This window comes from Leucoraja erinacea, chromosome 23, assembly GCF_028641065.1.
Source record: "Leucoraja erinacea ecotype New England chromosome 23, Leri_hhj_1, whole genome shotgun sequence".
Taxonomy (NCBI): Eukaryota; Metazoa; Chordata; class Chondrichthyes; order Rajiformes; family Rajidae; genus Leucoraja; species Leucoraja erinaceus.
In genome coordinates, this window is record NC_073399.1 from 16,126,848 (window position 1) to 16,141,698 (window position 14,851).

Here is a 14,851-nt window from a genome sequence, read left to right on the forward strand (position 1 = left end):
CATGGACCGGGCACGTCAGATCAACCTGAAATTCAACCCTAACAAGTGCAATTTCAGTGTTCCAGAGGTCACCTATGTCGGACATGTATTCACTCCTGATGGTCTCAAACCAGATCCGAAAAAAAACTGCTGCCATCACAGAGATGTCAGCCCCCACCGACGTGTTTAGCCTGCAGCGATTCCTGGGTATGGTGAACTATCTGGGAAAGTTCATACCGAACCTCAGTGAACTGAGTTCGCCTCTGAGATAACTGACTCGAAAGGATACTGCCTGGTCCTGGTTCCAGCAACACCAAAAAGCATTTGATGCTTTAAAATCGAGGCTGACCAGCGCTCCCACCTTGACATTTTTTGACCTGAAGCGCCCTGTGACAGTTGCCTGCGATGCCTCACGATACGGGCTTGGCGCCGCCTGCCTACAATCAACTGCCGATGGGACTTTATGTCCTGTCGCATATGCCTCCTGCACCATGATGGACACCGAACAGCGCTACGCGCAAATCGAGAAAGAGCTGCTGGCTGTGGTCTTCGCTTGTTCTAAAATCAAAGACTTCGTCTTTGGGAATGTTTTCACGGTCGAGACAGGCCACCAACCTCTGGTGACCATCCTCAACAAACCTATCCACGCAGCACCTGCACGTCTGCAGCATATGATGATGCAACTCCAGCGATTTGACTTCAAAATTGTTTGCAAAAAGAGTAAGGACATGCTCGTGGCTGACACCCTGTCTCGCGCACCACCGGCATCCAACGAACGGCACCCCTATGAACGGGACGAGTTTACGGTTCTCTGCATTGACTTTGTTCCCACAAAACAATTGTGCCGCCCAGCCGAACACACAGCCGCTGACCACCCTCCAGCTACTCTCATCCATAATCAAGAAAGGCTGGCCAGACAGGCAATCCAGCATACCACTGGAGGTGCAGCCGTTCTTCTTAGTCCGCGATGAACTGGTCATACAGGACGGTGTTATAATTAAAGGCCACAAAGTCGTGATCCCTTCATCACTACGTGACGAATACTACAAATAGGCACACAGCGGCCATGCCACGCTGGCCCACGCACAGAATATGTTTTACTGGCCTTGCATGGCCAAGTACATACGGGACAAGACAGCCTCGTGCCCCATCTGCAACAGCCTGGCGCCACACCAATAGAGACGGCCCCTGCTGCAACAAACTCCACAGCACTGCCCTGGACGTTGCTGGCGGCAGACATTTTCGAGTGGCACGATAAACATTATCTAGTCCCAGTTGACCCCTATTCTAACTGGTTTGAACTTGATTTACTGCCTTCTATCACATCAGAGATGGTCATTCAAAAGCTACATAAACACTTCTCCACATTCGGCGCACCTGTCGACTTGCAAACCGACAACGGAAGACAGTTTACCAATCACGCCTTCAAACACTTTGCCAACCGATGAAATTTCCACCACGTCACGAGCAGCCCCGAATACCCACAAAGTAACGGGCTAGCTGAACGAGCCGTCAGAAGCGCTAAACAGCTAATGGAATGCGCCCACCTAGCCAAGTCAGATGTGTATCTCGACCTTTTAAACCTCAGGAACATAGCTAGAGACGGGGTCCTGGGCTCACCAGCCCAACGTCTGATGTCCAGGACAACAAGACCTCCAATACCAATTGCCCAGCAGACGCTGGTGCCGCAGGTGCTGAAGCCAGCCACGATCCAGAAGCGTATCCAGGAGAAACACGACATCCAGAAACGATCTCATGACATGCCCAGCAAACCACTTAAACCACTACTACCGGGCCAGGTCGTCCATTTGCAAACTCCTGTGGAACATTCCCGTCTAGGTTGCGTTGTTGGCCCGCCCGAAGAACCACGATCTTACCTTGTTGACATCGAGGGCGTCTTGTACCGTCGGAGCCGCCAACACTTGCTGGCTGCGAAGGAACCACGTCCACCACCAGCCGATCCTTTCGCTATGACTAACAACAATACTACCTCTCCCGCATGCTCCCCCTGTCGGCCACCACATGTGTCCCCTGCTGCTTTCTCACTTCCGGGTTTACCGCCTCCCTCTGACTTTTCTGGCGAAGGGGGAGAGGGCTTGGTCCGTACGCGTTCGGGCCGTATTAGTAGACCGCCTGACAGATATGGCGAGTATGTTTGAATTCTAGCTGCATGTGTGTTTAACTATATTCGCTCTTTACGGGGAAGGATGTAGATTGGTTATTGCATGTGAACCAATCATAGTAGAATAGCATCACTAACCACACCCCACTGTATGATTCATACTGAACCCACTGGTCAGTCTTTGATTCGGTAACGATGAACTAACAACTAACGACCTGCTGTACCGTTGTATATGGGTACTGATTAAAGATGATCTTGAACTTCAGATTGTGTAGATTGCTTATTTACACTCCCCATTCCATTATAACCAGAAGTCTATTGACCTGTGTTGAACATTATCAATGACATCCCTCCATTGCACTGAAGTGTAGAGAATTTGAAAGATTAATCACACTTTGAATGAAGAGATTTCTCCTTATTTATGTTCTAAATAGTCAACTTATTTTGCCATGACTCCATTTGCTTGATTCCAGACCTAGGGGAAATATCTTCCTTACATCTATCCTGTTGAGCCCTCTAAGAATTGTGTATGAACCAATGCAGTCACCACTTATTCTTCTAAAAAACAGAAAATAAAGACCTAGCCCACTCAATATCTCCTTGCATGACATAGCTGCCATCCCAGGGTTCACTCTAGTAGGTCTTCACAGGACTGCCACTGCAGTAGAGTATAACCTTTTTCACAGAAGGAAACTGAAATTATACACAATATTCCAGTGTAATTTGTAGTAAGATATTTTCACTCTCGTACTCAAATCGTCCTTCACCAGGTTTATCTGATTTGTTTGTTCTATTATTTTCTTTCTTTCAAGGGTGTTGAACATATTTTTTCCTGTTTGCCTAGGCCTTGATATAGAATGTCGCCCCATGGTAGATGAGTCAAACGTTGAAGAAGATTTGGATACAGATGAAGAACAAGCAGAATTGATTGTGCTTGACCCAGATCATGTAAGAAAACCTTTCGCATTAGACAAAGTATCTGTTTCAGAGCTTGATGATCGTTATTTTCAAAATCATTATGGGTTGCACTTTAAATTACAAAATTGATGTACATTTATCATAACAAAATTAAAAAAAAATGTGTATTAAAGAATATAGTTACAAGAGGCATAGATAGGGTGGGCAGTCAGAATCCTTTTCCCAGGGAAAAAATGAGAAAGATTAAAGGCAAAGTTTAAAGGAGACTGGACTAAGTGGGACCCGTTGGGTCTCAGTCACACGGGAGGCGTGGGTGGGGGAGGGGAGGGGGAGTGGGCGGGGGAGAGAGGTGTGTGGGCGGGAGAGGGGGGGTGTGTGGGCGGGAGAGGGGGGGTGTGGGCGGGAGAGGGGGGGTGTGGGCGGGGAGAGGGGGTAAGGGGGGGGGAAGGGGGGGTGGGGGGAGGTGAGGGAGGGGGGCGTGGGGGGGGGGTGAGAGCTTGGAGAAAAAGACGGGGGAAGTTCCAAGGGGAAGGGGGGGGGGGGAGTCAGCGAGGGGGACCAGAGGGGAAGTGGCTGGAGCTGGGGGGCAGTGCGCCCGGCCCCACCTGTGCCCGGCCCGGGCCTCAGCCCCACCTCACAGCCGGCCGGGCTCTGGGCCACTCCACACTCTGCTCGCTCCACTCCTTTAGCTTTATTGTGACAGAGGCACCGGCCAATCAGTTCAGCGATGGTGCGCAGGAAGGGGCGTCGCCGTCCCAGGTTACTGACAGGAGAGGAGACCAATCTGCGCATGTGCGGCTTTTAAGATTTTTAAACCTTGCTAACCTTTACAATAGACCAGCGATCGGAACGAAACGTGTTGCACTCACAGCACAGGAGAACGGCGAGTGATCTGGCGAAAAATCGTAGCGCTATGACATACCGTTTTTGCGCAAATAGAAAAAACGCGCAAACTGAAAGAGCACAAGATCAGAGTTTTAGTTATGTAAAGATAGATATAGATAGATAGATGTGCGGGCAAGTTTTTTTACACAGTGGACAGTGGGTGCCTGGAACGTGCTGCCAGGGGTGATAATGGAGGCAGATACGATAGTGGTGCTTAAGAAGCTTTTAAATAGGATATGGATATGAAGGCAATGGAGTCATATGGATCATGTGCAGGCAGATGAGATTAGCTTCTTGGCATCATATTTAACACAGATATTGTCGGCCGAAGGGCCTGTTCCTGTGCTGTACCTTTCTATGTTCTATATTAAAAATATGTTATTATGCTATAAACCAAATAATCCAAATAGTAATCTGAGGAACTGATAATTCACACCTGAAAATATAGACTTTCTTGGGTCATAGGGAATATTATGTGGAAATTATGATGCCAACAATGCCAAATTAACCTGAAATCCCAGACTCCCCACACAGACCCATTGACTGTGGCAAATCCTATAAAGTGAAGTTAAGGGGCTGTCCACTGCGGCGACCTAATTAGCGAGTTTAGAAGAGTTTAGGAGAGTTTGAAAAAATGTCATGTTGAAGATCTCCTTTGACTATGTACAAAACCTCCTTCGACCTCCTTCGACTATGTTGAAGACTAGCTTCGACTAGCTTCGGGAAAATTGGACACATAATAGTGGAGAGTGAAGACGACCTCCTTCGATTTCCTTCAACCTCCCTTCAACTATGTAGAAGACTATCTACGACTACCTTTGATTACCTTTGCCTACCCTCGATTACCTACGAATAACATGCTGACCTACTACGACCTAATTCGACTAAACCTACGAGTAAAAAAAGTATCGATTTTTTTCCAGGGCAACCTTTTTTTACTAGCGGACATTTTTCAACGTTAAAAATTATGCCGCGACCTAGTTGAGGCCTCGAGTAAAAGGGGACTACTCTCGAGCATGAAGGAGAGCTACAAAGACCTCCTAGGACCTCGTGTCGACCATGCTGCGAGTTTGAGTCAAGGGCAAACTCGCCAGAACTCGCGGATCAGATCGCCCAAGTGGGACAGCCCCTTAACTTAATTTACAAGTTTGATGGTGTCAAGACAACAGCCTTTCCCTCAATGTCAGAAAAATGAAGGACCGATCATTGCTCTCAGGAAACGGGATGTAGTACATGTCCGAGTCTGCATGAATGATGATGAACTGGAGATGGTTGAGAGCTTCAAATTCCTTGACGGAACTATCACCACCTTATGTGAGACGCAAATTTATTAAAATTAATGAATGCGGCCTCATTATTACAGACAAACCTAATGCCTAGAATAGTATCATCACATAATTGATTCATGTTAAAACATTAAATTAATCACAAAATCTTTGGTTACTCCCCCTCCCACCACCTCAACCAAGAAAGTGAAATAATTATGGCGGGCGAATAAGCAAGCCACGCGTGGTGAATCAAAGAGATCTTTATTGGAGAAGTAAAGAGAACAATACACACGCGAATAGGAGAAGGCTGACCCGGGACTCAATACTTATACTAGGGCACACCCCTAAACCTCGTGACAACTCCTTCCCACCATTACCCAGTCATGTAACCCTACCCCCGACTGCCGAGGGTTCGCATAGTAAGTGGCCTAACCACCGGGTGGCGCCACATCATGAAATTTTCCTCAGTAGGTGGATTAGTATTGATATATATATTGTTCATTTAAAATATTGGATGAAATGAATCTAATGGACAGCTGAGGAACCAACCGTTTTCATCTTCTTATGGCTTGATGCATTCCAGCTTTTCACATTTGTTTGGCTAAACATGGAAGTCAGATGTGGACAAGAGGTTGAATGGCAGTGTATCTGACTTCCTGGCTTTGGACACAGCTGCATACTTTTTAAAAGGCCCAAATGCTCATCTTCATCCCAGGATTGATTGAAGTATAGAAGGATTACTGAACCTGTGGAAAAAGAGTTGTTATAGAGTCGTGGAATTATGCAACACAGAAACAGGGCCTAGGAGGAACAAGCTGCCTCTCTGATCTTGTCGTTTGTCTGCATTTGGCCGATTATTATTCTTAGCCTTTCGTATCCATGTACCCACCCAAATTTCTTTTAAATGTTGTAATCTGACTTTATTTTGCACTAAATGTTATTACCCTTTATTGTTTGTCTGCACAGTGTGGACGGCTTGATTGTAATCATGTATAGTCTTTTCTTTGACTGGATAACATGCAACAGAAAGCTTTTCACGGTACCTGTGACAATAATAAACTAAACTAAACTAAATAAACTGTATCAAGGGGTGTTCAACTACATTTCATCTTTAGTTATTTAAATTTAATGGATTGTAATATTTATAAATGTTCCTGGCTGTTAGAAGCATTTAAAAACCCCTCAAAAGCCCTCGGCAAAGAGGAGCTTTTAAAGACTGTTAGGATATTTCGGGCACATGGTCTCAGCAGTCAGTGCAGGTAGTGCAGTGCATAATTTAAACCATTACTTTGTTATGTAACATGGGGAGATTTCTGGTTTTCTTTAACCAGCAATTCAATGGTGTAAAACGTTAATCTGGAAATAATGGGTGCACATGTGCATATAGTTCCGTAATAATAACCAATTCTGTGTACTTCTGTAAAATCCACTCACATTTTGGTTCTGTGAAGAGAACACCTTTGGTTTGCCACATCAACAGACATAACTGATCCGCAATTCCGTGTCCCTCACCATCTTCCAGTCCCACCTCAAGACCCATCTCTTCACCTCTGCCTATCCTTAGCCCCACGTGCCGTCCCTTTTCATCTGTGCATTACTTGCCTCATACTGTGTTTTGTATTGAATTCTGTATTTACTTTGTGTACTCGTCATGTCTCTACTATTTATTTCATTCCCCTAACATGTTTTTCCTCTACCTGCTAAATTTTTGTAAGGTGTCCTTGAGACTCTTGAAAGGCGCCCATAAATAAAATGTATTATTATTTATTATTATTATAACATTACATTATAAATGTGAAAATAGTTCCATTCTCAGCATTTGGCATTACTTTTACAAATAATTTGTTTTACCTTTACTTTTAATTTCAATAAAATGAATATGTAAATAACCTTAAATAAATCTCTCTTTTAATAATATAGCCTCTAATGAAGCGCTTTCAGGAAGCCCTGAAGAACCATCTTTCAAAGCAGTTGGACAAGTTAACTCTGGAGCTGAGGGAAGTGGTAAGTAGCGTAGCATAGTCCTTGCCTATATATAACCAAATAATATAAAATGTAAATTATAGCCGTCCAATGTTAATAAATTTCTATCGCAGTAATGGGTATCTTGATTGCTATATTTTATTTTTTGATTACAGATGTTTCAACTTGACAGCACTTTACCTGAACTTAAAAGTTTGAAACATTATTCGATCGACACTCGTGCAATGATACTCTGTAAAACAATGTAACAAATAGCATTTAGTACTTTTAGCTTGCAGTAACAAAAATAAGTTTTTAGCTGTTAAAAAGAGCTTTGTATTAAAAAATAACTCGGTGTTTCATGGAGGGGGCCGCTAGATGGTTGGAGCGAATCCCTTACTCGGTTATAGCAGCAAATCGGCAATAACGGACTCCAATCACCCTCCTATGGTCTGATAACGAGGGTTATCTATGTACTGGAGGTCCTAGATTTTAGGTGAGAGGAGGAAAGTTAAAAGATTTGTAAGACAATTTTTTTAACATGAACAATGGTAGTTGTCTGGGAGCATATTTGTGCACAACATTTAGGATGCATTTAGACTGGCACATAAATAGACAGGGATGCACATAAATAGACAGTGATGGACAGACATAGACTATGTGCAGGTAGATGAGATTAGTTTAAATTGGCATCATGATTGGCACAGATAATGTGAGCTGGATGTTCTCAGCTCAATGTTCAAAATGCATTTGAAATATGTGCTCAGTTGTGAGCCAGTTGTAATGACAGCATATTGTTGGAAGCTTGGTGTATGCAATGTGTTTGTGTGCCAGAAGAGGTAGGTGGAAACCAAACTCGAAGCACTATTCTGCCGGGATCTTTACGAATAATTCATCCAAATGCTACAATAGTGACTAAAACTCCAGTAATCTAGCCACAGCTAATTCATAATCAATCCTCACAGCCTCCTCACACCATTATAAAAATAAAAGTAACTGCAAGATAAACCTTAATTTATAAATTAAATTGTGCTTTATTGCATACTAAAGTCAACTAATAACACGTAGATTCTCTGAGTGACCTACAGTATCCTTCTTCAGTAAAGCAGCATAGTTAGTGGGAGACAGTGGAGGCATTTGCAGACAGTCTTGTAGGATAAACTCATTCAGCCCTGTGTCTTGAAGGCACAGCTGAGTGCAAAGTCATATTGGCATTAGTCGCAGGATTCCATGCTGCTTGGCTGATGCATTAGCCAGAGCACCATTGGAGTGGCAATAAAGGAGGGTGCATGAAGGCATGAGACATTGCAGATGCTGGGACCGTGAGCCAAACATAAAGTGCTGAAGGAGCTCAATGGGTCAGGCAGGATCTGGGAGGGAATGGACAGGTGACGTTTCGGGTTAAGACCCTTCTTCAGGCTTAATTTATTGAGTCTTTATTAATTTAGCCTGAAGAAGGATCCTGATCCAAAACATTGTCTGTCCATTCCCTCCCCAGACCTGTCTGACCCACTAAATTCCTCCAGCAGCTTGTGTTTTGCATTGGAGGGTGAATGTTCTCTTCCTGTGAAAGAGAGCTATTGACATTTCCCAGGAGCAGTTAACAATTCTGGTTATCTATGAAACCAATTATTAAACTGATTTTGCACCTTTCTAGTCCTGGAAAAGGAAAAGTATATCTATTCATTTGTTTTGTAGGGAAGGAGGAACAAGGGGAAGGGGGGAAGGTGAAATGTTGGAGAGTGGACTAGAACTCTCATCCTTGGTGATTACTGTCGCTTCAGAAATGCTATCCCATGACTCTGGAGTTTACAAATGCAAGGGGATTCCACCTTTAGGTTTGCTTTTACATCCTTTGTTTGTGACCCATCCAAGTACTGCAAGCGAGGGGAAGTTTTTAGTGGCTGTCGTGCAAAACTATTTGAGTGATGTGAGAAACAAGATTCAGTAGCTGGCAGAGTGTGCAGGTTTTTATAAATGTGAGAAAGCCTTTCAACATTGCTGATTTTGGAGCAGGAGGTAGAGCATGTGACCATTAGATGTGAGTATTAATTGATAATGTTGGTATGTGATGTGATGTAGCAAAAAGATTTTGCTCGAGGCTGGCAGTGCAGCTGTTTCCGTTACCTATCACCACTTGAGATATCAATGAACTACAGTAGATCCTTGGAGTTTGTCCTGCCATTTGCCACCATGGCCTTTTATACCTTCTGCCTGTGTTTGGTGGGTTTCAACGTGCCCTGCAGGTGGTACAAGATAACTTGCATTATTTCCAGATTCTGGTCCACTCTATTACAGCATTGGAGAACTTTCGAATCAACTGTCCACCGTATTGTGCCATTCTTTAAACATTTCCAAAAGTAGCTCCAATTACTACCAGACTGGGGTACTTGCTGCATGTTCAAACCATCTCCTGTTTCAGGTGAAGGCTGTCTTTAACTGTTGCTAATCTGTCACATTTTTGAACTTCCACTGGTGTGTTTTGCATGCTGATGTGCTGTGGCCCATATTTGTGGCTTAAATGTTCATTATTCTTATTACTCGAGTGTGTACATGGTGGAGGACATTTGATACATAGAACAATGCATTGTAATCAATTCTCCAAAAACTTTATTTTGATGATTTGAAACAAACTATTGAGCCAGCTCATGCTGACAGCTAACATAGACACCAAAAGCTGAAGTAACTCAGTGGGTCAGGCAGCATCTCTGGAGAAAAGCAATAGGTGACCTTTTGGATCGAGACCCTTCTTCGGTCTGAAGAAGGGTCTCGACCCAAAACATCAGCTATTCCTTTTGTCCAGAGATGCTGCCTGACCAGCTTTATGTGTCTATCTTTGCAGTAAAACAGCATCTACAGTTCCTTCCTACACACTCATGCTGACAGTTTATTGGCATATTCATAGAGATCTCCTGTCTAGCAGCAAAGTGCCTGTCACCAGACTTGCAAAATAATGAATTCAAGGGTTTTATTTAACTTTCATATCCAGCCCTTCAGCCTTATGCTAGCCACTCAGCATCAGATAGATATAGATATGCCATTTATTGTCACTATACATGTACAGTGAAACTGAAAGCTGCTCGTACTCAGTGCATACATACAATTTTACACAAAAAACAAGAAACAGAAAAACAAAACAGAAGGGAGATGGGGGGGGGAATAGGTGCACAAATTCTACGGCGCTACATACATATATACAGATGGAAGTCCTGTTGGGCGGTGTAGTCAGTGCATGTGTGGATTTGAATTTATGGTAGATATAATTCTCGGGAAGCAGCTATTCCTGAGTCTGGTTTGTCCTGGATTTGATGCACCTATAGCGCCTTCCAGAGGGCAGCAGGTCGAACAGTCCAAACGCAGGATGGGAGCTGTCTTTGGTGATCTTCTTTGCCCTGCTAAGGCAGCGGGAGGTGTAGATGTCCATCAGGGAGGGGAGAGGGCAACCAATGATCCTCTGCGCTGTCCTGGTTACCCTCTGAAGCCTCTCCCTGTCTTCCATGGTGCAGCTGCCATACCATGCTGTAATGCAGTATGTCAGCAGGCTCTCGATGGACGAGCGGTAGAAGGTCAGCAGCAGGTTAGAGTCCAGGTTGTGCTTCCTGAGGACCCTCAGGAAGTGCAGCCGCTGCTGAGCCTTCTTGATGACCGCTGTCGTGTTGTCCGTCCAGGAGATGTCGGCCGCGATATGGACGCCGAGAAACCGGAAGGTGTTGACCCTCTCCACACACTCGCCGTTAATGTGTAGGGGGACTAAGTCGGTGCTGTGCCTCCTGAAGTCGACAATGAGCTCTTTTGTGATCACTCCTGTGATTTGAAAGAGACCTCCAACATCGGTTCAGAAAAGTCTTTTTTTTTTTGCATCTGAATATTTATGGTTTTAATTTGTTCACACAAACAAATGTATTCTTAATTTTTCACTGTTATTTATAAATCAATTTGAATTGTTTTTAAATCACTGATGAACAGATAATTTTAATAGAAATGAAACTGCCTGCTGTCAATTCAAGTTGCCAGAAGCAGTCAGGTGATTAAGCATTGGAGTTGCTGCAAATCGGTGGGAGGGAGGGGTGGGAGATGGGGGACAGAAAATGTGGGAAATACTGAGCATGTCAGGCAGCATGAGCAGATCCAGCATTTTGTGTTTACATTGCATTATTTAGAGACTTGATCTGCTCAAGGCAAGATCATAGAACTCGGGTCTTGACAGCTGAGCAGCCATCAAAAGGTTAGTTCAACATTGGGGTTAGCACAGTGTGGATGGTGATTGTGTTTGAGTGTGTGTGGTGGGTCACATTGAGGATGGCCAGTATTCACTGGCTTATTACTTTATCTTTAAGTCATGGCGAATGAAAAAGCTAACAACTGAACGCGAAGACACAGGAGTGATTCTTTATGGCATACAACAATCTCTTGCACAAATGCAAATGGAGCTTGAAAAATATGATAGCCGTTGCTCATTGGCTGCAGCAAAAAGAAGAAAGGTCGAGGAAGATTTAGCATGTGTAAAGAATCTTTACCAAATGCAACAAGCCAAAACAAATAGTGAGCGCTCAAAAGGTAAGCTTAATGATTTACTTAATTATTTGCTGCAGCTAGTGATTTGAAACAAAACTCTGATTGAAGTCAATAAATTATTAATGAATGAAACCCAGCAACTGAAATAAGGTTGTCTTTGTTGGATATGTAGAAAGAAATAAGGATGGATTGACCCTCAAATGTCGGGTTGGACCCAAATTGAATGAATAATTAGAACATTTTGGCAAACTCTTCTGTGTATGCAGCTGAATCAAATAAGCACTTTAATTTTAAGTAAAGTGATCCCTTCAATAGCGAACAATAAAACAGCGGGACACAATCCAAAGTTTTGACACAAACCTGTTTGGCACAACAGTCAAAGGTGAATGTCAAGTCAAAATACTCATCAAGTGGGTACCTAAAACAAAGTACTTTAACCACACTTTAATGAGGGTCTTAAACAAGAAAGGCAGGAAAGTGTAGAGTAGGTATTGTAAAGAACAAAGACAGTAGTTACTTGAGCAATGAAGGATGGAGAGCATCAGAACATTTGTAAGGCTAGAGCAATAGGTCAATGGCGTTTAAACATGGGTTTGAAATTTAAATTGAAGCCAATGGAGGTAATCAATTGTATTGATTCTCTCTTCTGAACCCATCCTCCATGTTCTCCACTTTTCCCTCCTGGTTCTATCCATCCAGAAATGAGAAAATCCTTTTGTTCAGCTGCAGGGAAGATAGGGGAGAGGAGTGTCTTTGACAGCAAAAAACCAAGATGACCATGGGGATAAACTGTAAATTGGGTTATTTGGTCATTGAGTGAACGAGGAGCAGTTAGAGAATGAAATCAAAGAAGAAAGAACATAGATTAAATATGGCAGGAACTGCAAAATGCAGAGCAGGAACCATGCCCGGCAGATTCGACTGGTCATGCCATCGACTGCGAGAGAAGGAAATGAAAAATAGGGGTAGAAAGCAACAAACAAGCTGAGCCAATATTTATAGATGTAGCAATAGACAATAGGTGCAGGTGTAGGCCATTCTGCCCTTCGTAAAACTATGCTGCACTCCCTCAATAGCAAGAATGTTCTTCCTCAAATTTGGAGACCAAAACTGCACACTATACTCCAGGTGTGGCCTCACCAGGGCCCTGTACAACTGTAGAAGGACCTCTTTGCTCCTATACTCAACTCCTCTTGTTATGAAGACCAACATTCCATTAGCTTTCTTCACTGCCTACTGTACCTGTATGCTTACCAAAGATGCTGATAGAAATCAAGGGACCTGAAGTTGTCAAATTCAAGATTAAGTCCAGAAGGCTGCAGTGCGCCCATATGGAAGATGAAACGCTGTTCCTCAAACTTCTGTTAGACCTCATTTTAACAGTACAGGGGACCACAGACTGATTGTTCAGAGTATGAATCAACGGACATGGATTCTGCAGAAAAGTATCACTGAGGTTAAAACAAGATTACGTGATCTTCTTGAATCGTGGAGCAGACAAGAAGGGCTGCCTACTTCTGCTTCTATTTCATATGTTCTTGTGTATAATGTGGCTAACCTATTTATCGTTTATAATAAAAGTAATGCAGATGTGTAGAATCACAGAATTCAGCTAAACAAAATTAACTATTTTATGGATTTTTGTAATTGTAAAAGAAGTGTTCCTGTTTAATGTAAACAAATGGGGATAATTCTAGGATATTCTTAAAATTCAATGTAAACATTTCAAAGTAAAACCCTCTGTAGATATTAAATATTCAACATGTATGGAGTCCGATTTGTTTGATGGATTGGATAGATGCAAATATTTAATATTGCTGTACAAAGAAAAATCTTTTGATATTCTAAGTTGCAAAGCTCACTGAACTTAGTCATTGTGTTATCCATCCAAACCCTTTTATGTGTTTTTAACTCATGAAAATATTTCATCAACTGTTATTCCTCTTGCTAATAGATAATTCATCAGCCGGAAAATAGGTGTCAATCTTGTCAACACAATATCATTAATTTTAATTTGCTATAAATGGGTCACTGGCAATTAGATGGAAATCTGTTCTCTGTTGTACATGTGAATTGTGTAACACCTCAAATTTGTAAAACGGTATCAAAAAGACAAATGTTAGAACATTGCTTGTTTAATGCACACAACAGGGGACACGTTTATCTCCTCATTTTGCAAGTTGTTATAGTGTAAAACATTTAAAAAATTCAAAATATTGGAACAATAATACTTAATTCAATAATTGATTAATTCAATAATTGCTGTTTCTATTTTAATGGCATATCCCAATTTCCTTTCTGATCATCAGCTTGAATAAATCTTTGTTTATTTTTTTGGATGTAGGTTTGAAAAATGTTGTTGCAATTTTTTAAAAACTATTTTTCCCCAAATATTAACAATTGTTACAACCCATTAAACCAATGCTTGGTGCTCTTGGTGAATAGCAAATAGAACATTTTCGATAAACATATGCCTCCTTTAGACATAGACTGGTGAGATTATGTTGATCTAATCTTATTATCTCGTCATAGTATCTCAACTACAAACGGATGTTGAAAATATTGCATTGCGGCATTTCTACATGAACAGCTTACAACAGGATACGTCTTCTGACATTATGGTGATGAAGCGTGCCACAGAAAAGTTGGAGACTGAAAAATTACAGGCAACAAAGCTGAAACAGAAGCAGGTACAGCAGATCACAAATTTATCTTTATAATTATCTCAAAGCGAACCTTGGCTCCCTTAATTGTGAGCATGCAGAGGCCCATCAAACAGAGGAATGAATGCACCTCCTCTCACACAATCTGCCCATTAAATATCTGCTAATTTGCATATTGGTTTAAATGGCTATTTCTGCTCCCACAAAGCTGGGGCAGAAGCACATCATGCTCAATCCCAAAAGACTTCATAAGAAATATACCTTAATTCATAACAATGTTTCAAATAAACATGTTACTGAGTGGGAGCAAAGTAACAATACAAAGAATTGGATAATCTAGAACTCTGGAGAACTTTTTCCCATGACATTGTTCTGAATAGGTACTTGGCATTATGTGAATAAAGTGTCAACTTTCTCATTTCTCATTGGCCTTATACAACATTGCAGCAAGGTTTTGTGATAGACACAAAATGCTGGAGTGACTCAGCGGGTGATGCAACATCTATGGAGAGAGTACATGGGCGACGTATCAGATGTCT

General features: G+C 42.4%; 1 protein-coding gene across 4 annotated transcripts in view; it reads left to right on the forward strand.

The window, feature by feature from the left end:
* ccdc40 (coiled-coil domain containing 40) overlaps positions 1–14,851 on the forward strand; it is a 68,141-nt gene that overhangs the window by 16,154 nt on the left and 37,136 nt on the right. For all 4 annotated transcript variants that reach the window (XM_055653948.1, XM_055653950.1, XM_055653952.1 and 1 more), the window contains 4 exons: positions 2,946–3,049; positions 7,093–7,176; positions 11,472–11,691; positions 14,182–14,339. In XM_055653948.1, the coding sequence (XP_055509923.1) occupies positions 2,946–3,049; positions 7,093–7,176; positions 11,472–11,691; positions 14,182–14,339 (566 nt within the window). The remainder of the gene's footprint in view (positions 1–2,945; positions 3,050–7,092; positions 7,177–11,471; positions 11,692–14,181; positions 14,340–14,851) is intronic.